Source organism: Salmo trutta, chromosome 2, assembly GCF_901001165.1.
Source record: "Salmo trutta chromosome 2, fSalTru1.1, whole genome shotgun sequence".
Lineage (NCBI taxonomy): Eukaryota > Metazoa > Chordata > Actinopteri > Salmoniformes > Salmonidae > Salmo > Salmo trutta.
Window position 1 is genome coordinate 60200892 of NC_042958.1, and position 24060 is coordinate 60224951.

General features: G+C 41.3%; 3 protein-coding genes and 1 long non-coding RNA gene across 6 annotated transcripts in view; 2 read left to right on the forward strand and 2 right to left on the reverse strand.

Annotated features, from left to right (window-relative positions):
* Positions 1-1930: 1930 nt before the first annotated feature.
* Positions 1931-6569, reverse strand: lyrm1 (LYR motif containing 1). Its single transcript, XM_029715036.1, has 6 exons — positions 6562-6569; positions 6152-6261; positions 2868-2974; positions 2719-2779; positions 2541-2572; positions 1931-2425 (listed from the first exon to the last, which is right to left on the reverse strand). Exons 1-6 carry the CDS (start codon positions 6567-6569, stop codon positions 2312-2314), a joined length of 432 nt encoding a protein of 143 aa, XP_029570896.1. The 3' UTR covers positions 1931-2311.
* Positions 6274-17457, forward strand: dcun1d3 (defective in cullin neddylation 1 domain containing 3). 2 transcript variants are annotated; one of them, XM_029708965.1, is made up of 4 exons: positions 6274-6636; positions 8224-8309; positions 8857-9409; positions 15081-17457. In XM_029708965.1, exons 3-4 carry the CDS (start codon positions 8958-8960, stop codon positions 15631-15633), a joined length of 1005 nt encoding a protein of 334 aa, XP_029564825.1. In that variant the 5' UTR covers positions 6274-6636; positions 8224-8309; positions 8857-8957; the 3' UTR covers positions 15634-17457. The 2 variants fall into 2 exon arrangements, with proteins under 2 accessions (XP_029564825.1, XP_029564835.1); XM_029708975.1 differs by lacking the exon at positions 6274-6636 and adding an exon at positions 6729-6836.
* Positions 11190-13300, reverse strand: LOC115159370 (uncharacterized). Its single transcript, XR_003868880.1, has 2 exons — positions 13223-13300; positions 11190-12309 (listed from the first exon to the last, which is right to left on the reverse strand). It is a non-coding gene; the product is annotated as an uncharacterized LOC115159370 (long non-coding RNA).
* Positions 17458-17892: 435 nt separating the features above from the next.
* The window catches only part of katnip (katanin interacting protein), a 32845-nt gene continuing 26677 nt past the window's right edge, over positions 17893-24060 (forward strand). For both annotated transcript variants that reach the window (XM_029708943.1, XM_029708953.1), the window contains exons 1-7: positions 17893-17997; positions 18458-18556; positions 21639-21718; positions 22096-22265; positions 22680-22795; positions 23015-23116; positions 23396-23545. In XM_029708943.1, coding sequence (XP_029564803.1) covers positions 18545-18556; positions 21639-21718; positions 22096-22265; positions 22680-22795; positions 23015-23116; positions 23396-23545 — 630 coding nt within the window. In that variant the 5' untranslated portion in view covers positions 17893-17997; positions 18458-18544. The remainder of the gene's footprint in view (positions 17998-18457; positions 18557-21638; positions 21719-22095; positions 22266-22679; positions 22796-23014; positions 23117-23395; positions 23546-24060) is intronic.

The following is a 24060-nucleotide window of genomic DNA, read 5'->3' on the forward strand; positions in this document are numbered from 1 at the left end:
TACTGACATTACAATTTATTGCCCTGGCCACATCTGCAGTCCTCATGCCTCCTTGCAGCATGCCTAAGGCACGTTCACGCAGATGAGCAGGGAACCTAGGCATCTTTCTTTTGGTGTTTTTCAGAGTCAGTAGAAAGGCCTGTTTAGTGTCTTAAGTTTTCATAACTGTGACCTTAAGACACTAACAGCTTACAGACAGTAGGCAATTAATGACCATCCACAGGTGCATGTTCATTAATTGTTTATGGTTTATTGAACAAGCATGGGAAACAGTGTTTAAACCCTTTACAATGAAGATCTGTGAAGTTATTTGGATTTTTACTAATTATCTTTGAAAGACTGGGACCTGAAAAATTGACGTTTCTTTTTTTTTTTGCTGAGTTTATATTAGAGGAAAGAAGCACCTTGCTCTTGCTTGCTGGATATAAAATAGGCTACAGCGTTCACAATGAACTGGTGGGGAAGTTTAGGGCGAGAGCTTCTCTGGTATAATGTCATCACATTAGGGCTGGTGGTAAAAATGCAATAAACGGGAATCCTTTGTGCTCCCCGTGCCCAATGTTTATGTTCACAATTAAATGTATTACATCAGAATGCCCAATGTTACATTGTTTCCAATCAAATGTATGAATTAAATTAGAACGTTTTCCTATCAGTTCAATTTGCATAAACATTGTGATTGGCTGATAGCTGTGAAGGTTATCGAATCCTCTGATCTCCTGGAGCTCATTAATGATAGAACGTTGATATTTGAATATTGCGGAAAGGCCGGTCTCTTTGGTAATGACAAGGACTGGCGTGTTAGCTAATGACACTGGTACCAGGCTAGCGAAGCTAGAAACAAAAAAGACATTACAACCTGTGTTGTAATTACACCTTTGGGATGGGATTGGAACGCCAACTGCGAGCCAGGCCTAATTGCCCAACATCAGTGCCTGACCTCACTAATGCTCTTGTGGCTGAATGGAAGCAAGTCCCTGCAGCAATGTTCCAACATCTAGTGGAAAGCCTTCCCAGAAGAGTGGATGGGGTTGACTGGCTCTGTGCAGGCCAGTCAAGTTATTCCACACCGATCTCAACAAACCATTTCTGTATGGACCTCGCTTTGTGAACTGGGGCATTGTTATGCTGAAACAGGAAAGGGCCTTCCCCAAACTGTTGTCACAAAGTTAGAAGCACAGAATCATCTACAATGTCATTGTATGCTGTAGCATTAAGATTTCCATTCACTGGAACTAAGGGGCTTAACCCGAACCATGAAAAACAGCCCCAGACCATTATTCCTCCTCCACTAAACTTTACAGTTGGCACTATGCATTGGGGCAGGTAGCGTTCTCCTGCCATCCGCCAAACCCAGATTAGTCCGTCTGACTGCCAGATGGTGAAGTGTGATTCATCACTCCAGAGAACACGTTTCCACTGTTCCAGAGTCCAATGGCGTCGAGTTTTACACCACTCCAGCCGACACTTGGCATTGCGCATGGTGAGCTTAGGCTTGTGTGCGGCTGCTCGGCCATGGAAACCCATTTCATGAAGCTCCCAAATAACAGTTGTGCTGACGTTGCTTCCAGAGGCAGTTTGGAACTCAGTAGTGAATGTTGCAACCAAGGACAGAACATCTTTTTTTGTGGTTGCACATGAAATCTAAATCAGTTTTACCTTTAAAACTGGAAAGCCACTAAAAAAAAAAAAATCAGGCTTTTCTTTTAAGAGAGTAGCCTACTAATCTTTAACTGGTTATAGTAAGACATTGTTCCTATCAGTTAAATCTAACAGTTGATAAACTGAAGGTGGTGGTAAATGAATAAAACCTTTGTGTGTATGCACTCTAATGCACTTTACTCAATAAATCCTTAAGTCTATTTTTCAACCCGACAGAGTTCATCTGAATTTTTTGTAATTCCTTGAAAGAATGAATGCAGAGGAGTGGTGCTTTTCAAAACTCAATTTATTGAAATTATAAATATATTCAAAATAGTATCATAAATCTTTATGGCTACTTATCTTACAGGACAGACAATTCTGACATCCACATAACAGCTCTTGTCAGGAATCACATGCATAAATATACTTGGTACAGTATACTGTTGCATAGACGTAATGGATTGAATGCTACAGTGCAGTTTACAATGCAATGTGCTTGATGAACATTGATTTGCGTGATGAACAATGGAAATAAATGACTTTTTTCGCCAATATATAAGATGGATTTTCAACTCAACTCCTGAGATCAGCCAGTGACTCTCCTCCTGTCCTTGGTAACATAAACCCTTCACAAGAATATAGAGTTCATCTAGTATCAGCTGTACTATCAGCTGTCCTCATGTGACTGTAAGTAAACTGGCTTGGCCTGCTTCCTCATGCGTTGCTTTGCTTTCAGCTTACCGCCTTTCTGGGTTGCCAGTCCCATTATAGGCAGGTAGATCTGCAATGAAGGGTATAGAAGCGAAATAAAACCATTACATTAGATAATAGTGAAATTACACAATATTGCCTGAGATATATAAACATTTCTTCTGGTTTAGATGTCTGTCACTTACAGGTCTTGGATAGGGATTCCTGTAATAAAGACCTGTGAAACAGAGTGGGGAAAAACATCACTCAGATTCTCACACCAAAGCATTTAAGTGTGAACTCTAAAACGTCTCTGATTTGTCCATAGATTATTACTAAATGAAAGAATTTGAAAATGTCAACCAGGCTTTTCTTGACACTCACCAATTTCTATCCTTGCCTCACATCCTGCTAAGCACTTCTTTATTGATTCCTGATCTGTCAACTGAAAGGGATACATAGAACAACAGATTAATCAAACAGATAAAGATGATACTGAGCTACACAGACAAACATAGGGTATGTCTTTTTACCTGTTGGTTCTGTCTGAAGAGGGTCTGGGCCTCCTGGACAATGTACCTTCTGTCGCTCACAGTGTCTTGTGGGAGTGTGGACGGCGCCCCAGGCGATCCGTAATACCCTAATATACAGTGACAGGACCTGATTACGTGTGGCTGTCGTCGATGTGAAATGGCTAGTTAGTTAGCGGTGGTGCGCGCTAATAGCGTTTCAATCGGTGATGTCACTCGCTCTGAGACTTGAAGTAGTTTCCCCTTGCGTTGCAAGGGCCGTGGCTCTTGTGGCGCGATGGGTAACGTTGCTTCGGTGGGTGTCAGTTGTTGATGTGTGCAAGGGTCCCTGGTTCGAGCCCAGGTTGGGGCGAAGAGAGGGACGGAACCTACACTGTTACATAAAAACAATACAAAGCAGAGAATAGAAAAAATATATGGAAGGAGTAACTTGCCCTATATAATTAACACCAGACTCAATCAAAGGATCCAGAGTACCGCAAAAGACTGGGGGCCCCGTTTGAATTGATATAATCTCTGATCAAACATCATTGAATAGGTAAAAACATATACGCCGGTTGGTGAAAGTAAAGAATCCATTACATTGCTTTGAATGATTACTTAAACAGAGGTAGGTTTAGTGCTGGAAATATGGGTAAATAATACATGTACATGCATGTTTCAATAAACCACTAGGTGGCGATATAACATCTGAAATGAAGTAATAGTAGCAGAGACTAGATAGTTCTTATTATAAACTGACAGCCATGGTATATCAGACCGTATGACAAAACATTTATTTGTACTACTCTAATTCCGTTGGTAACCAGTTCATAATAGCAATAAGGCACCTGGGGGGTTTGTGATGTATGGCCAATATACCACGGCTAAGGGCTGTATCCAGGCTCTCCGTGTTGCGCATAAGAACAGCCCTTAGCCGTGGTATATTGGCCATATACCACACCTCCTCTGGCCTTACTGCTTAATTATACATTAGTGGACTAAATAGCTACTTGCTTCTTCTACAACTACAGCCCTTCACTGGTTTCCACAAATACAAAGTAAGGGAAAGGAAAGGGAAAGGGGGATATCTAGTCAGTTGTACAACTGAATGCCTTCAACTGAAATGTGTCTTCCACATTTAACCCAACCTTCTGAATCAGAGAGGTGCAGGTGCTGCCATAATCGACATCCAGGCTATAACGTAAAAATGTATGAAAACAAAAACGAGCTTTTTGGTCTTAATTTAAGGTTAGCGTTAGGCTTAAGGTTAGCAGTGTGGTCAAGGTTATGGTTAGGTTTAAAATCACATTTTAAGAAGATCAATTGTAGGGTTTATGATTTTTGTGGCTGTGGTAACTAGTGACGACCGTTCCCCAGTGACTGGTTAAAAATAAAATCAAGTTTATTTATAAAGAGCTTTTTACATCAGCAGATGTCACAAAGTGCTTATACAGAATCCCAAACTAAAACCCCAAACAATACAGATGTAGAAGCTGTCTTATGTAGACTAGAATTATGCTGTGTTCAAAACAACCGGAAACTCGGAATCTCCAACTTCAGTGTGTTCAAGACAACTGGGAACTCTGAAAAAAACATGCTCTGACTATGAAAAATCGTTTTGAACGGTCATCCAAGTATTAATTCCAACTCGGGAACAAAGGCCTCTTTCTAGAGCGCCGACTTTCCGACCTGAAGATCACTGACGTCATGATTTGACCTAGTATTTTTCAGAGTTCCCAGTTGTCTTGAAAGCACCATTCAACCTCAGGAGGCGGAAGAAATGTGGCTTGTCACCTGAAACCCCCACAAACTTTTACAGATGCACAATTGAGAGCATCCTGTCGGGCTGCATCACTGCCTGGTACGGCAACTGCACCGTCCACAACCGCAGGGCTTTCCAGAGGGTGGTGCGGTCTGCGCAACGCATCACCGGGGGAAAACTACCTGCCCTCCATGACACCTACAGCACCCGATGTCACAGGAAGGCCAAAAGGTTCATCAAGGACAACAACCACCCAAGCCACTGCCTGTTCACCCTGCTACCATCCAGAAGGCAAGGTCAGTACAGTAAACATCTCTTAAATAATTATGAATAGATCCACCATTGAGCACAAAAAAAACACTTGTTACAGAATATATTACATAGAAATAACATCTGTCAGACAAACCATGCCTGACAACATGATCCAATAAGACAGAAAAATAGAAGAACATTTAAAGGCTGGGACCTGAAAAATAGCTTCTATCTCAAGGCCATCAGACTGTTAAACAGCCATCACTAACACAAAGAGGCTGCTGCCTACATACAGACTTGAAACCATTGGCCTCTTTAATAAATGGATCACTAGTCCCTTTAATAATGTTTACATACCTTGCATTACTCATCTCATATGTATATACTGTATTTTATTCCATCTATTGCATCTTGCCTATGCCGCTAGGTCATTGCTCATCCATATATTTATATATTCTATTCCTTTACTTAGATTTGTGTGTATTAGGTAGTTGTGGAATTGTTAGATTACTTGTTAGATATTGCGGAACTAGAAGCACAAGCATTTCGCTACACTCGCAATAACATCTGCTAACCATGTGTATGTGACCAATAACATTTTATGATTTATAATGAGCTGATTAATGTTGAAAAGTGTACTTTTCTAGGAACTCGGGAATAAAACCGGGTCAAATATTGACTTAGTGAAAGTGATCTTCAGGCCGGAGCTCTAGAAAGACGCCAGAGTTTCCAACTTGGAATTCCGAGTTGGATGACGGTTAAATTATTTTCCCAGTAGGCGCTTTTATTTTCCCAAATTCCTAATTGTCTTGAACGCACTTAAGTCAGAGATTTCCGAATTCCTAGTTGTTTTGAACGCGGCATATATAGCTAGTTAGTTATCTAATGCCATGTTCAAAACAACTGGGAGCTCGGAACTCCGAAATGTCCAACTTCAGTGCGTTCAAAACATCTGAAAAATACGAGCTCCGACTGGGGAAAAAAATCGATTTGAACAGTCATCCATCTTTCTAGAACTCCGAAGTTCAATGACGTGATAATTTACCTCGTATTTTTCCGAGTTCCCAGTTGTTCTGAACGTGGCATAATGGGGTCTGTGCGTCATACCTATGAATATGGCTAACGTGAGCTAGCAGGGTAACAAGGCAAAGTACCTGGCTAATGACACGCTTATCGTTCATTTAAAACGAACGTCTAGGTTAGGAATATCTAACGCTGTATGTTTACATTGCAATAACACCATGTCACAATGCTAACTTATCGAATAGTAGTATTCTCTGGCAATTATTACCTGACCTACCTGCTGTGCTGTTAGCTTTTTGACAACATGTCGCATCGAAGTGACGATTAAATTGACGTAATTTGAGAGGTGTGTTCGCAGCAATTAGTGTTGCAAAGTCGCTGCGAAACAATTAAATAGTCAATTTTTCATTCACTTTTCAAAGCCCTTCAAGTTCAACCCCAAAGACGGTTTCACCAAATATTATGTTAATTCATGTTCGTTGGGTTTTAGCTGTATTAGTCAGGTTACCAGCTACTACAATTTTGAACTAAATCTAAACAGGGGACCCCATCCATACAGATCAGTGGATGGTATAGTTGCTAGCTGTCTAACTGGTGCTCTGTTGGGAGGAAGTGATGCAGGGAAAATCCACTCAATGACTAAAGGGGAAACACAAAGAAACTATAAGCCTTTCGTACTGGTTCATCCGACTTTTTTTTAGTAGTCAATTTAAAGTAAAAGACAGTCGTCTAGGGCGGTTGTTTGCAAACCAGGTGAGTTCTTATCAGGCAAAAGCCAACTTAAACGCTCGTTTTTGTTTATGGTGCTGACTTGCTACCTACTAGCATTAGCTGGCTAGCTTTTTAGCTAAGTGGGGCTGATTGTGTCGTTGTGTCCTAAGTTCGCTATTTGTTTTACTGATGTTATTGGAGTGATGTACGTTATTTTCTCGACAATCAACTATTTTTAAGAGGTAACGTTACCTATCCTGTTTGTGTTCTAAAATAGTTTATATTTTTATGGCATACTAGATTGCTAACTTTACAGATAACTAGCTAGCTACATGATGACGTGCTAGCTAGCCAGTCGGTAGCTAAGTATGATGGTGGCGAAGTGTAACCAGCCACAAACGAGGCTATATTATTAACAGGGAACTTAGCTGCTGTTGTTGTTAGACAGTCAAGTTGATTAGGTTACCATGTTACCTGTTTCTTTGTTTGACCAGCTATGTTAGCCAACGTTCAGATGCAAACTAGAACTGCACAGCTGAGCTAGCTACCAAGTTTAAAGATTCTTGTTGGCAGTGTTATTTTGATAAATGGGTTGCTAACAAAATAGTTAAATAGCTAGATATTCCCCACAGTATATACATGCCGATGTGTTCCTAGTCAGCTAACTACAACAATAAAGTCCATCATATTAGAATGAGGTGAACGTGGTTGAAAGCACTGCAGGCTTTCCAGGTGTTTTGCCTGTACATGTCCACGGAAGTTTCATTCCTCATGAATAGTTTCAATAAATGTGATCAGGGGCTTTTCGTTTGTTGCAAAGTGTTTTATCAAATCATGAAAGACAGGCACAAAATAAAACACCAACTAGTTGAACAAGAATGGTAGTACAGTAGTTGGCTTATGAATCTTGCAACAGCTGGAAGCCATCATGAATTCCTCGTTGAGTAACAGAATATTTCAAATGTAGGCCTATGTAATTAAAAGGTCTCTAACAAAGGAAAGGGCTAGGCATATTTATCTCTCTAGTTTCCTGCATTCAGTGGTGGAAAAAGTACCAAATTGGCATTCTTGAGTAAAGGAGCCTTAATAGAAAATGACTCAAAAGTGAAAGTTGGCCAGTAAAATACTACTTGAGTAAAAGTCTAAAAGTATTTTGTTTTAAACATACTTACGTATCATAAGTAAATGTAATTGCTAAAATATACTTGCGTTTCAAAAGTAAAAGTATACCTTTCTTTTCAAATTCCTCATATTAACCAAACCAGGTGGCACCATTTACTTAGATTTTTTTTATTTACCAATAGCCAGGGACATACTCCAACATAATTTACAGATGAAGCATGTGTTTAGTGAGTCCGCCAGGTCAGAGGCCAGATACCCCAAAAAACGAAAGTAGTACTTTCAAGTATTTTTTACTTAAGTGCTTTACACCACTGGCTACTTTCAATTAAAAGTAGTTCATCCTTGACACAATGCTACCCTGCTGTGGAAATGCATGAAGTAAATGACTGCTTTCTCAATCTGAAATGACAAATTCACAGCAAGTTTATACACTGAATCTACATATGGGCGAATGATACCCCTGTATCACATTATGCTTATTGTGACAAGATGCTGTGTGTGTTTCAGCATTGCCGATGTTAAGGTCACCACAATGGAGCAGAAAAAGATGACACCTTCATCTAGAGTGATAAAGGCGTTCTGAGGAAGTGTCTGTAAGTACTTATTATCAGAACCAACCCATTTCTTAGCTATTGCTGAGCTATTCTGGTAGCGTATTGTGCTGGCCAGTAGTATGTATGAGCCGGACAACGTACATTTCAATTTTTGTGTTTTATCTGGTGGTTGTATCTTGTGGTTTTTAAGGTAAACAACATCTTGTTGTAGCTGTAAGTATTTTAGTCAGTTATATGGTAACCCATGCTGTATTAGGCTCTTCTCTATAAGTAGTTATTCAGCCCTCTAGTTGGATATGAACCCTCCTCTCCATGGTACAGTACCAGCTTCAAAGCTTCTATGGTAACTGGGCCAGGCTTTAAACTGCCAGACACTTCACCCTTTTCTGTTGGTGATGTATCCTACTTATATGGTCTTCATATGATTTTCTTATTTTAGCATTTAGCAGTTGTCTTCTCTAGTAATTATTACCTCAGTGTTGTGGCTTTTGACCCTTTGTGACTAACGGGTTTGTTGATTCAGTGACTCATTGTCACTGTTGTTGTTGACCCCATGTGACTGTGTTGGACTCCTCCTCTGTTCCAGGGCCCAAGGGCATGTTGAGACGTCTCACCAGGCCAGAGCAGAGGCGTCTTGGTGGGGCCTGAAGGAGGGGAGGACAGACTGAGAGGACCAGAGAGAGAGACATGGGCCAGTGCGTCACCAAGTGTAAGAACCCATCGTCCTCGCTCGGCAGCAAGAGTGGCGACAAGGAGCAGGGGTCCAAGTCCCACCACAAGAAAAGCGGGGGAGGAGGGCACAAAGAGGAGCCTGGCACTGTGTGCAGCAAGGCCTCCAGCGAGCACATGTTCAACGGCACCAAGACCGCCATGGAGGTTACCGTGGAGACCACGGTGATCCCTGTGTCGGCCATGTTGGGGGACCTGAGGAAGGAGGACCGCTCGGTGGCGGATAGGGAGGGGCCGTCCTTGCTGCGCATCGAGGACCTCTTCTGCTGCTACAAGGACCCGCATGAGGATGCCATCTTGGAGGAGGGCATGGAGAGGTTCTGCAATGACCTGTGCGTGGACCCCGCCGAGTTCCGCGTGCTGGTCCTCGCCTGGAAGTTCCAGGCGGCCACCATGTGCAAGTTTACAAGGTAAGAGACGGGTTGGGGATGAGATCGGTAGGAGTAGGGATGAGACAGACGATGCTTCATCAATGTTTTAGCCTGATATTCAGAAAACATGTTCTGAGAAGATTCCTCAAGTCATTTATTGGTCCAAAAGAGACCTGATTAGCCTGTAATATTGATTAGCATGGCTGATTCAATGGCTGATGTTAGACATCTGATCAAATTTCTAAAATGGCTACTGCTGCCCTGCACTGTATGTTTTAGGCTAGCTTCCCCTCTCACTGTGCAGTGTTTCATTTAACATTGGTCTGGCTGGCCACCCCACCCCCACTTCTCTCAGCAGCTCTGCAGCTCACTTGCTAGCTGACAGGTAGGGGGCACACAGGAAATCGAATCAGACTCTGACACTGCACTCTGTAATGAGTAGGGATTCGACAGAGTGTCTTTCTCTGATTGTCTATTGCTCAGATGATTTTGTCTTCTCAATTTTCATGTAATCTTGTACCTAGTCTGAAGATTGTACCTATTACCGTCATTTGACCTATTAACAAATGTTCTCATCTGAGCTACCTAGAGCCAGAAACTTGAAATGTTTACTGTTGCTTTGCTGTTCACACCAAGTCTGATGTCATGTCTGCTGAATAAAAGGGGGTGGAAAAGTAATGTATATCTGGCCAGGGACTCATGCTGAAGTGACAGCAGAACAATGTGGCAGGATGTGGTTAAGTTAGTCAAATCCAATGTTATTCGTCACATGCTTCGTAAACAACAGGTGTGGACTAACAGTGAAATGCTAATTCACAGGCCCTTCCCAACAATGCAGAGAGAAAGAAGATAAAGAAATAATAGAAACACAATGACAACACGGCTATATACAAGGGGTACCAGTACCAAGTCGATGTGCAGGGGTATGAGGTCATTGAGATGGATATGTACGTATAACTAGGAATAAAGTGACAGATAGTAAAGAGTAGCAGCAGTGTATGTGATGAGTCAAGAGTTAGTGCAAAAAGGGTCAATGCAGATAACCAGGCTAACTATTAAACTATTTAGCGGTCTTGTGGCTTGGGGGTAAAATATGTTAAGGGTCCTGTTGCTTCCAGACTTGGTGCATCAGTACCGCTTGCCGTGCGGTAGCAGAGAGAACAGTCCTATGACTTGGGTGGCTGGAGTCTTTGACACATTTTAGGGCCCTCCTCTGACACCGCCTGGTATAGAGGTCCTGGATGGCAGGGACCTCGGCCCCAATGATTTACTTGGCCGTACGCACTACCCTCTGTAGCGCCATGCGGTTGGATGCCAGTCAAGACACTCTCAATATGTAGCTGTAGAACTTTTTTTGTGAGCATTAATTTAAAAACATTTACTGACAATTTAACACCTTTTTGAACATGTTTTCCAAAACAAGTCCTTAAAAATCTCATTACCGCAATGGTCTGAAAACGTCAAGACCATTAGGAAAGTTAATACATTTTCAGATTTTTTAAATGGATTATTGACAGTCATGCACAGTTACTTGAAACTCTGAAATAATATATATTTTTAAATGAACATTTATTTGATTTTGACTGATTTCTCTCATTACTGCAACACCTTCCGCAATCTACAACCTAATATTTTTGATATTTCATTGAAACCTGACATATTTTCTAAATTATGTGGCAAGCCTGCATTTAAAAGCAAACTACTATTTTTCCTTTCATTAAATGAACATAAAATGAACACTTGTTGCGGTAATGATACATATGTTTCGGAAATAAGGTTGATGATTTCGGTAATGATAATAAGTATACTAAGACTGGGGTATGGTTAAAAACATAACATTTAATGTAGAAGATAAATGCGATAATATTGGCACAATCATGGTTTCAAGTTCAATCGATTAAATTTTGCAGTGCTTCAACAGTACATAACAAACATAGGCTAAAAACAACACATACAAGAACATTAGAACAGCACACGATATCGTCACTACACACACTATACGTACAGTGTCCCTTGGGGATGATGTTTCTATGACTCCAAGCCGGTGCAGCTCCTTTATCTTCAAGCCAAAGTTTTCATGCGTTTTACAAGCACATGTTTCTCTGTCTGTGACTCTTCGCTGGCCAATCCAAAATGGCTTAAGTTTAAACAATTGAGCCTTGGAAAGGTTGTGCCTTGGGTTCTCAGACAGAAATCTTCTATGAAGATTTTCCATATTGTCCGTTAAGCCTCTCTTACGGAATATCTGGCCATTTTTCAGAATTTCTCTGGATTTCACATTTATTACAGTGGAGACTTCATCTTGACAAGTTTGTGCATTAGTCTTCTCTGGCTGTTATTGGGTAATGTTCTCTAATGACTTCTCTTTGTAGTTTTCTTCTGGACCTCTCTTCCTTCCATGTTGACAATTACCTGCTCCCTCTTGGCCATCATCTCAAGTGTTTTCAGTCTTTTCTTTAGGTTGACCATCTCTTTGGTCCTCTCCAGCAGCTTCTCTTCTGTGTGATTTGTTCCTCTTTTTGGGTGATTCCTTTGGGGTAGATGTCGTCATTGGTCCTGGTGTCTGAAGAGATGTCTCTCTTCTTTTAGGAGTAGAGTTGACGGCAATTATTTATCTGCTGATGTGAGAAAGTCTGTTCTCTTGGGGAGGCTGTGTCTTGAGGATTTTGAACAACTTCTTCATTTTTCTTCTTGAACATGTTGAAGTGTATCATCTTCCTGGCTTGATGGTGTTATGTCCAAAATAGCTTTTAGCTGTTTCTTTCTTCTCTAATACATTTTTGTTTTCCCGCCACAGTTTTTTTTCTTTTCATGTTGCTTCTTTGTCAGATCTTCAGTTTTCTTGATTTTACAATTTTGCTTTCGTTTTTGATATCTGGAAATGGGATATCATAAGGTGAATGCACCAATTTGTAGGTCGCTCTGGTTAAGAGCGTCTGCTAAATGAAACATGGGAAAAATCTTACTGTTATGGACACATCATCCTATAGTAGAGACTGAATAGCTTACTAACTGTGTGTGTGTGTGTGTGTGTGTGTGTGTGTGTGTGTGTGTGTGTGTGTGTGTGTGTCCTATAGAAGGGACTGAATGGCTTACAGACTGTGTGTGTGTGTGTGTGTGTGTGTGTGCACATCCTATAGTAGGGACTGAATGGCTTACACTTAAACTGTGTGTGGACATCCTATAGCATAAACGGCTTACTGATTTTGTGTGTGGATGTGTAGACTTCCTAACACTGTAGGGTATTGACTTCTTATAGACACTGTATGAGGGCATAGGCTTCCTATATACTATATATATGCTAATTACGCTTGCTGTAACCTCTCCAACCCCTAACCTCTCTCTCCTTCCTTCTGTACTCTTCCAGCAGTTCTGGGTTGGTGTAAACTTTTTCTCAAAAGTTTGTTAGCCTAGCCTTCGCTAAAGATTTATTTTTGTCACTTGCTGACTGTCTGCAATTAAACAGGACATAAAGCAAAATATCAACAGTTAGTAAATAATATTTAAATTCATATTTAATTATATTTAAAAAATATAGTCTATGATTAAATTCTCATTACCGAAACAGTTCTCCCTACATTGCAGCATTAAATGAGAATGGTGTTGTGAAGGATGAGGAACCGTAGCATGTTTTGCTAACAATAGAGAAGACATGATGACTAAGCAAATTTTTAATCAATGTACATAATTAGACATTAATGAAGTATATTTTCATAGAAAATTTAAAATCTAAAATTTTTCTAAATGTGGAAAACTACCTGTATCGGTAAAGATAATCAATACTGTCGTGTACGCAGTCTGCCAAGAGAATGTTTAACTTTTAACTGGAGAAATATAAAGAGATCTACTAACCTGGTAGCCATCTTGAATGTACTGGCAGATGTGTGGCTTCATTCAAAATCAAACTTTATTTAAAATTCTCTGTGTGTGTGTAAACAGTCCTTCAAGGATGAGAACATCAGTCATGGACACTTAATTTTTCCAATATTTTTTCATTATTATTATAATACATGAATATTCAGTTAATCATTTTTTCTGTCATTTGAAAACATCTAGTAGAACATCCATTTATTTTTTTCAGAATATTTTCATTTTACTCTGTTTTTAATTACAACATAACATACATTCCAACAGAGCTGGACGCATTGCGGTAATGAGAATTTTAGCAGAAAATGCAATAAAATAAAAAAATAATTAATTCCTACGTTGAAATTACTCTTTGCGCAAGGTAGAGAACACTTATCTTTATGATATTTTGTTATATTACTAAATTACATGTTTATATTTAAAATCATTACTGCCATGGTATTTTAAGGATTTCATGAGAATGACCCAATAGCGAAACAGTCCTGTAGTTTAGTATCCGCTTCATTGGACCACTTCCGTATTGAGCTCGTCACTGGTACTTCCTGTTTGAGTTTTTGCTTGTAAGCAGGAGTCAGAAGGATAGAGTTATGGTGAGATTTGCCTAAAAAACGGTAAGAGAGAGCTTTGTATGCATCTCTGTGTGTGGAGTAAAGGTGATCTAGAGTTTCTTCGCCTCTGGTTACACAGGTGACATGCTGGTAGAAATGAGGTAAGACCGATTTCAGTTTTCCTACATTAAAATTACTGGGCACTAGGAGCGCCACCTGGGTGAGTATTTTCTTGTTTGCTTAAAGCCCTGTACAGCTCGTTGAGTGCGGTCTTAGTGCTAGCATCAATTTGTGGTGGTAAATAGACAGCTATGAAAGATAGATGAAAACTCACTTGATAAATAGTATGGTCTACAGCTAATGATGTATTCTAACTCGGGTGAGCAGAACCTCGAGACTTCCTTAATATTAGAGATCGCGCACCAGCTGTAGTTAACCTAGAGACCCCCCCCCCCGGGCTTACCCGACGCTGCTGTTCTGTGCTGCCGATGCATAGAAAAACCAGCAAGAATATTATCCATGTCCTTGTTCAGCCAAGTTTCCTTGAAGTATAGGATATTACAGTTATTCCGGCCCTGTTGATTTTATAGTCTCGATCGTAGCTCGTCCAGTTGGTTCTCCTGTGATTGTACCCGTGTGGCTCAGTTGGTCGAGCATGGTGTTTGCAACGCCAGGGTTGTGGGTTCGATTCCCACGGGGGACCAGTACGGGGGGAAAAATGTATGAAATGTATGCATTCACTACTGTAAGTCGCTCTGGATAAGAGCGTCCGCTAAATGACTAAAATGTAAATGTACATTCACCAGTAGAACAGAGGGTAGAGGCGGCTTATTCACTCGCCGCCGTAATTTCATCAGGGTGCCCGCACGTTGGCCTCTAAATCGCCCGTCTCTTTCTCTTCTGCATGTCGGGGATTCAGGCCTGGCCCGGGGTGAGCAGGGGCCCGTAAAACGGCCGCTATACAGTCCAGCGCCATTCTCATCAAGGGGGCTTCTTGCCCTTTCTCTCCTTGTGCTCTAAAGTGTGCTCCTCTTTATCAGAGACTTTAAAAGGCAGTTATTTCTGTTTTTACTTTACCTGACTTCTTTATGTTGAGGCCCATGTGATGTTTATCAGAGTTAGCTTAGTTGGGAAGCTTTTGCCTTCTAACTACTTAAAATTGCCCAAGTTATCTTTGTTGCCAAAAATGTAAGAAACTGAAAGGTTTTGCTCCCTATGACTCATTGCCCTGAGTCAAAGGTTGATATTATGTTGCGTTCTCTAATGCAGCCCTGTTTCTCCCCTCCTGTCTGTAGGAAGGAGTTTGTGGATGGATGCAGGGCGATCCAGGCGGACAGTCTGGAGGGTATCTGCTCCCGGTTCACCTGCATGCTGCTGGAGGCGCAGGGCGAGGAGAGCTTCAAGGACCTGTACCGCTTCACCTTCCAGTTCGGCCTGGATGCCGAGGAGGGCCAGCGCTCGCTTCAGCGCGACATCGCCATCGCTCTGTGGCGCCTGGTCTTCACGCAGGACATGCCAGCTATCCTTGAGCACTGGCTGGACTTCCTCGGCGAGAACCCGTCGGGCGTGCGGGGCATCTCGCGGGACACCTGGAACATGTTCCTCAACTTCACACAGGCCATCGGGCCTGACCTGAGCAACTACAGCGAGGACGAGGCCTGGCCCAGCCTCTTCGACACCTTCGTGGAGTGGGAGATGGAGCGCAGGAAAAAGGAGGTGCAGGAGGAGCAGTTGAAGAGGGCAGAGGAGGAGGAGAGGGGATGCACTGAGACCGAGGGCTCTCCCTCCAGCACAGACGGACTTGAAACAGAGAGCGGATGGGGCTCACAGACCTGGGTGGGCCACTGACTATGGAATTCTGGGAAGGAAGGCAGGTCGGGGTTGGAGGATTCTGACCTCTTAGTGAACTGTACATCTGTGAATCATTGGATGACAAATTAGTATTAACATTACCATTATTTCTCTCGCTCCTTTTCTGTTGCGGTGGGACAGGGTTCCCTTGCACCCTGCTTTATTTCTGGTTATTGAAAGGGCTCTAAGAACTGTATTGTTTTTAAGCACGTCTATTTAAGTTATTTGTTTTATTTGTCTTTAATGTGCTTTTTTAAAAGTAATTTGGACATGTGGTCCATTTTAATCTTTCCCAACTCACAAAGAAAGCTCAGTATATAGGGTTGCTTTAAAAACCAGGTGCCAGAAAGCCATACCAGTCTCATTTTCCAGCTCGCATTGACCTGGAAACACTGGTGACTGGACCTCTCACCCAAAGACGTAGGCTTATTAAATCCTCATATTGCATTAAGAAGAAGGGAAATTGGGACAATCTATTTGTCCTCAAATAACTCCTTATTACCAGAGACTGAGCTTTATCTTTATGGGGTCAGTGAAATCAACTTGATTGAAATTGTTTTATTTTGGAACAACATTTGAGTGTGGATGAATTGGCTTTCATTTTGAAATGTGGACTATTTAAAGGGTTATATTCTTGGCTTTATTGCCTCTAGTTGTGATGACCAACCAAGATTTGTTCAAGACGTGGTCGTACTCGAGTGTGCATAATGTCCTAAAGTAAAAATTGAAGTGAAGTGACAGTGAAAATACCTTGTTACTATTTTTATTCTATTTATCTAAATAAATTTGTTGAAGCTATATTCCAATAAGTCCTTTAAATTTCAAGTTGATTTCTTTGAAAATAATCACACCCTTTTTTTCTCTCTCTCTTCTGCAGTGTAATTTATGAAAAAGTTGTTGAGTGCTCTAGACCGCGGTAGTGTCTTTAGCTTATTCTAACTACCAGGGCTTGGTTCCATTTTGGTCCCTAGCCCCTGTCCCTTTAGTGTTCACGGATCCCAAAGGACTGAACACATGTAAGCAAAGATGGTATTGGCCACCACCCCACCAAGCCATTCGATGGACTGTGGACTTCTACCTGAAGTTATAGCTTGCACATATGCAGTCATTTCAGATCTGTGAATAGGACAGAATGTGACTGTACCTGGGCTACATTCAGGACTGTTGTGTTAGGTCATTACAAAGCTTTTGTCCCTACCCCCCTGTCCTTCCATGGAGGGCCGAGTATCTGCGGGTTTTCTCTACTCTCTTGTACTTGATTGATTGAATCGAGGTCACAAATTTAGTAAAGAACAACCCTCACCTGGTTGTCTAGGTCTTAATTGAAAGAAAAAAACAGAAACCCACAGACACTAGGCCCTCCATGGAATGAGTTTGACACCCCTGCTTTAGGGACTCTGTTGTTAGTTAGAATAAGCTAAGACCTTACCAAGTTTGCAACAATCTTACACCATTGGACAGCTATTAACTCTAGTTTTGTGGGCATGTCAAGAATGTGTGTCGGCTGCTAGTGACTGTTGTGTTAAGTGCACAAAACACAATGGCCCTCCTAGTCACCATGCTTGTAATGCTCTCATTCATGTCTGCAGCTTCTAAACTATTCACAACTGTTGAATTATAATTAAACAGAGCCCAGGCCTTTTGGTGACAGTGGATCATTGTTAACCAGGTGTATTGGCTCATTGAGTGTCTGCAACTGAGTCCAGTGTGGTCAGGGGGTGCCCTTGTGAGGTTTACATTTTCCTTTGCCCTTTTTATATAAAATGCATTGATTTATAATGAATAAAACCATGTTCCAACTTTTGACAGTGGACCACGAAATGCATATGGTGAGTTAAATTTTGTTTTGGTGGTGTCATTGTCCTGTTTTGGTGGAGGGTTTGCAGTATGGCTTTTGAGGACATTTGAACACGACTCGGGCATCTGATCTGACAAATCTGCTATTTTCTAATATGTCCCAGGATGGTCCTTGCCCTGGATTCTACTTTTCAAACAAAATGTTTTTCTTTAGAAATATAACTTTTTATTGATACCCTGGTGAAGTTTGAGAAAATTGCAAAAAATTGTAGCTCTGATATGGCCATAATAGAGTATAATCTATTATGGTTAGTAGGGGTTGCTGGGCAAAGTACAGTATTTGTCGCTCTGCTGTAGTGTATTTGCTGTAGGCAGGCAGTGTACACACAACATGGTCCTCCTCCTCAGGGGGTGTGTCCAACACAGGGGCTTTCGCTATTGGTGGATGTTTCTCCTGGTAACCAGCATCCACTGTTATCAACAACACTGGACACACGAGAATCGGAAACTTCATCTGACATCGAGAAACGGCGTTAAACATACCCGTGAAAATATATATGAATTGTGAGTATTTTAAACATTTAACCAAAGTGTACCATGTCTAAAAACAGGAAGTTGATAAAAAATAATTATGAGTGGTAAACTACCTTAGCCTAGTCATTCGTTAGCTTAGCTGGCTAGTTTAGCTACAGTTTATTGCTGCAGCCAGCAACATCAGCTAGCGACTTGCTAGCTGCATAGCCTGCACAAATAAAGCTTACTATCTAGCTAGCTATGTTTCTTAATTCACCGAGTGAGCTAACTTCAACATCTGGAGTGCGTTGTTGAAAAATGTATGTGAAATGCAAAAAAAACAGCCGTTGTAACAATGACCAAGAATGTAGCCAGGGCCAGAATTTTAGCAGCGGCGTGCAGTTTTTGCTTATGCGGGGGAAAATAATATATTTCTGGTGCGGCAACATTGTTGTCGGACTGTCTTCATAAAAGTTCATAATCTCGGTTAATTTCTATTTCCTTGCTACAGAGTTGAATTTAGAAAATCGTCGTGGATTGGCATCCTCACAAAATGTGGAATTAGGGCTATGTGAAAACCAGTGTCTGTGATCCCACAATGGATAAAGTGGTGAGTTACGTTTTATTTTATATTCAAATAATTGGAGAACACAGTAGCTGAGGTCATGTGGATAGACGTCCACTACAAAAAGGGATGGCTTTGCGTCTCACTGCCATGAGACAGTGTGCCTACTACTCCCCACCTCTGAGGTGGGGGATTTTGGTCAGGGGCAGAGGGAGCCTTGTAAAGGAGATGCATATCCTGACAAATATTAAAAAGATGAATAAAACGTTTTTAGGTTTTTAATGTCATGTCTGTGCCTCTTTACCACATTTTTTTTATGATTTGATTACCTACATTGTGACAAGAAACTCGAGCACATTTAGTATTTTGGGTATTTTGTAATGATCCCCATTGGCCAGGGTGGGGTACACGCATTCTTGTAGGCTATGCTCACTCCATAATGTGGTTTATGGATTTCAATTGATTCGATGTTTGGCGCATACAAGGATGCCAGTCTGTTGGAGTTTCTTTAAAATATATATATATATGGATCTGGAATTACATAATGTGTGCGAATAACCCTCTTTTCAATAGATGTCGTACATGGTCACTTGCCAAAGTCAGTATTGTACCTGTTATAACACAGTCATATATGAACCAGAATCGGGCTTTATGGTGAATCTCCTTTTAAGCCCAGGAAGCAGCTATTCAATTTGCCATTCACTAGCTTTTCAAGCGTATTAATGTTAAAATGCATTCATTACTCACCAAATATGGAGTTTTGATTACCAACTATAGTCATGTGTTGCCACCACAGCGGGTATGTAGATCCAGAAAAGGTTTAAATAAAAATGTACCGAGAAAAAAATATATACTTTTCGGCACCTCCAATCACTCACATCCCAAGGATCTCAGATTGCTACAACATCTCAATCAATACATTGAAGGCGTCGAAGAAGCATTCTATTTCGGTTGCATGTAATTTTTTACTTGGACCTTTTATGGAAGTACATACCATCCGTGACGGCAGTAAATTAGGATAGTTGCTAATCGAAACACCATATTTGGTCAGTAACAAACTTATTTTGACATTGTTAAGCTTGAAAAGCTGTTGAATGGTCGCTGCTTCCTGGGTTTAAAGGATATTCGCCACATCAACATCTCCTGCAAGACCAGATTCTGGTGGTTCTAGTCATATAGTGCATCTATTCTGCTGTTCTCTTTTCTTCCTTCACCTTTCCCCCTCTTCCTCCAGTGCTCCTGCAGATGTTGAAGCCTAGTTGGCTGCTAGACTTATGTAAGAGAGCTAGTGATTTCATCCCCTTTTCGGGTGATTCCATGCCAGCATAGGCCAAAAATATTTTGGGTATCTCTGATTGTTCTGGCAATTCTTACATCAACACTTCATTGGAAGGAAGAATGTTTGACATGCTTTTTACATTTTGTATCACAAATCTGTGAACCATACATGATACAGACAACATATTGGTGTTATACTGCTTAGTGTATGCTCTCAAATATGGAGTATGTCTAGATTATGAAGGGGGAAAAATCACATTCATTTATTCAACATATAAAAATAGTAATACTGTATCTCAAAAGTGCCCTTTTAGATTTTTCATATTTTTAGACATATTGTTAAGAACAATATAGGCTACTCTTCAAACGTCAAATTTCCAGAGTGGTCTCTCTGGTCATTTTAATGATATGACCCATTTTATACATAGGTGAATGACCTATAGTTTATGTTTCTAAGGCAGCAGGTAGCCTAGTGGTTAGAGCGTTGGACTAGCAACCGAAAGGTTGCAAGATCGAATCCCCGAGCTGACAAGGTAAAAATCTGTCGTTCTGCCCCTGAACAAGGCAGTTAACCCACTGTTCCTAGGCCGTCATTGAAAATAAGAATTAGTTTTTAACTGACTTGCCTAGTTAAAAAAATTAAAATTAACCAGTCACAGCCCTCCTTTAGGATTGCACATTCTGCAAATCACCAGCAGACTTCTGTTTTAATCCATTTTCCCATACAGTGTGTTGATGGTGCTCATAAAGTTGATCATAACTTCAGAATGAGCAGAGAGCCCACTCTGGAAATGTGTAGGGTATATCGTTCCAAACAATGTCTTTAAATTCTCAAAATCCAAAACGGTACTTTTGAGCGTAATATTGTTATTGATGTTTATAATGTTGAATAAATGAATGTGAAAATGTATATTTCAGAATCGAGACATACTCCATATTTGAGAACACACTATAAGGAGTATAATGAGACCAAGAGTTTGTCTGTATCATGTACAGTTCATGGATAATAAGGTCTTACAGTGAGACGAATATAAAAAGCATGTCAAACACGCTTCCTCGCAATGAAGTTTCAATGCGAGAACTGACAGAACAATCTGAAATGACCCCAAAATATTTTCGGCCTACGTTGGCGTGGAATCGCCCTTTCACAACCTGCATGAGCCTGTGAATTTGCTAGCTTGGTTATATTGAATGTCTTGCTATTGTCAATACTCAAACCAGAATACAATCCCCATAGCCTATCCATTATCTTCATTTCAAAGATGCAGTCTGATGCTAAACATACTCCCATTCAAAATGGTTGACGTTATCTTATCATTTGACACGATCTGTTTTTGGTTTTTCTCGTCACATTTCAACTTCAGTAGACTGAGCGCATGACTATAGAGTTCACACTACATTTGCTACCAGAACATCCTTTCTGTCTTTCAATGTTATGTCTATGGTAAGTAAACGTATTGCAGTGTTTTAGTGTTTCTTGTGTAACGCATGAGCCTATCTCTTATTAATTAACTCCATGCTAATGATGAGTATAAAGTCATTTGTATGGACTTTTAACCGAAATAAGAATTTGTGGATTTCCATATCGATAACCAAAGATTACGCCCACGCTATTTGTCAAGATTTCAACGTGTCATCTCAACCTGGGGTGGTATTTACTCAATTTGAAGGCTGGTCACCTAGGCTATGACAATGAACAGGGTTAATGATTCATCTTGATTCAAGACTCTGCACCTCTTCTCAAAAATAATCACTGCAGCGTGACCCACAGTGTATTGTGATACTGTACGTGTTCGCATGGCTTCTTTGTCTGACACTGCTTCCTGTTGTTGTCTACCTACCTGTGAAGGAGAACCAGAGGTGTCAGGGAGGCTTTGCTGCTGAAGAGATACTGGATGAATATTTAATCGCCCTTCAGCACAAAAACAGGTGAACTGTGAGGCGGGCACGGGCCTTTGGGAGAGGCAGCTCCGGTTACGCTGAGAGGACACAGTAGCTGACTATCAATAGGCTTATACTCACACACATAGGGTAGACTTTGGTTGGTTCCTCGTGCTGAGAGATTGAATGACACCAATGATGTATGATATTACATGCAAACTGTATGAGGACAATTTGGTTTCCATGGAGTAGGCTTCGCTCGTTTGACCTGCTTGCATATATAACATAATGCTCTCTCACATGCATATGAAAACAGACTTCAAACATGTTTTTTTTCCCATCTCATTTTCAAGTGTAAATTCATAAACCACTTTTATATGAAAATGTGTGTATTTCCGAGGGATGAGTTGACCTTTAACCCATAGGATCTTAAAGAGACTGAAAACTAAAGAGCCCAAGGAGATCGAGCTAGAGCGTCTGGAGCAGGGCTTCTCCATCTATCTGAACGGCGCTAATGCTAGCAAGCAGACCAAGAGACCCTGCCAGAAGTCTTTCACCTCGCCACCGCCGGCTCTGAGAGCTACACACACGGCTGGTACGCAGCATGCAGGACAAAAATAGATCCGCCAACAACTTAGCACTAAAATATATTATTTCAGTGTCCCATCAGCAACTGAGTATAGACTACAACCCATCTCTGCTACAGTACTACGTCCTTGTTATGCTATTGTAGATTCTGTCCCGGTTTGTTACTAATTTATGACTAAGCTAATGTTTGTAGCATCCCTGAACACCAACCCCGTCCCTTAGTTAGCATTTAGCATAGTATAATCCTGTACCCATAGCTGTTGAGCAAATGACAATAAGTGACAGTTGTAAACCAGCGGCCATTTTCCCCTCCTCTGTTTGTTATGGAACCATCTGTGTCTGGTTCTCCTCTTCCTCTGAGGGCGGACTTGACTGCTCATGTGCAGTGTCTGTGTTCTCACTTTCTCTGACTCATCACCAGATGCCTCCAGAAGGGGGTTACAGCTAGCAGAGGAGGAGACCTACAATCTGGAGGTGAACAGCAGCAAGAGGAGCCAGACCGCCCCGGGAGAAGTGCAGAGGAGAGAATGGGTTCAGGTACCGCCATTCTAGTTAGTCTACACCTTTGAAAGAGAATGTCTAGTCATTCTATTTCTATAGTATCTGGTCATTCTACGTCCAATGGGTGATGCCGACAACCCTGTTGTGGTTGAATAGATTTAGTGAACGAATCAACGATCACAGACATAGGTTGTCACAAATGGAATAGAATGTAGTGTATGTGTTTTGAATAGTGTTCTATTTTCATCTTTGCAGAAGTCGGTCAATATTCGAACAGAACAAGGACCCTGTTTGCGGATCTCTCCAGAGAGACGGTACTCTGAAGACTTTGAACCCTACGACAGTATAGAGATGGAGGTACAGTAGGAAGAAAACAACGGTCCTTTGTAGCTCAGCTGCATAGCGCTTGTAACGTTCAATTCCCGGGACCACCCATACGTAAAATGTATGACCGCATGACTGTAAGTTGCTTTGGATAAAAGCATCTGCTAAATGGTATATATTATATATAATTCCCACCAGGCTCATGCGTGCGTGGCTGTGCACTGTTCTTCAGCATATTTCCATACAGCAGTCAGTCTGAGTTTGCATGATTTGCATCTCACTCTGCTCTGTCTTCGCCCTGTGCCTCTCCAGCGGTCGAGTCCCCGTTCTCCTCGTAGCCCCCCGCGAGACTCCTGTAAGGTGTCACGTTCGTTTGGCTCCAGGGCTGATGGCCGAGGAGGTAGCCAGGCGGAGCCTGAACATCAAAACGAACGGGTCCTACTCAACATCGACGAGGTCAAGGTGTGAGGTCAACTGTTTCTCTCTCTCTCTCTCTCTCTCTCTCCCTCTCTCCCTCTCTCCCTCTCCCCCCCTTCTCGCTTTCCTTTTTCTCTCCTCTTCTCTCTCCCCTGTAGCGTATTCAAGACACTGATCCAGGCTACCAAAGTGTAAGAAATACAGCCATCTTCACCATTTCCATCTCACCAGATTACATGTCGCAGTAAATCATTGAATTCTATTCAGAGTGCTGACTTAATTTACAACTTTTTTTAATTTCCTCTTACGCCAAGCAGACATTCCCTTCAGAGCAATATAAATCAAGGCACATAAAATGTATAACGGCCCTGTTTCTTCAACCTGCGTTATAGCTCAGTGTTAACCTTGTTTGTGTTACATATGGTGGCGTGAGGGTGAGAGCTGAGGCGTTTTTCATTTTGGTCACAAAACGGGATGAAAACATATTTTGAAACTGAGGAGGAAAAGCCCGTGGTTGTCTGATAAGAAGACCAGTTTCATTTCCATTTCAACTCAATTGA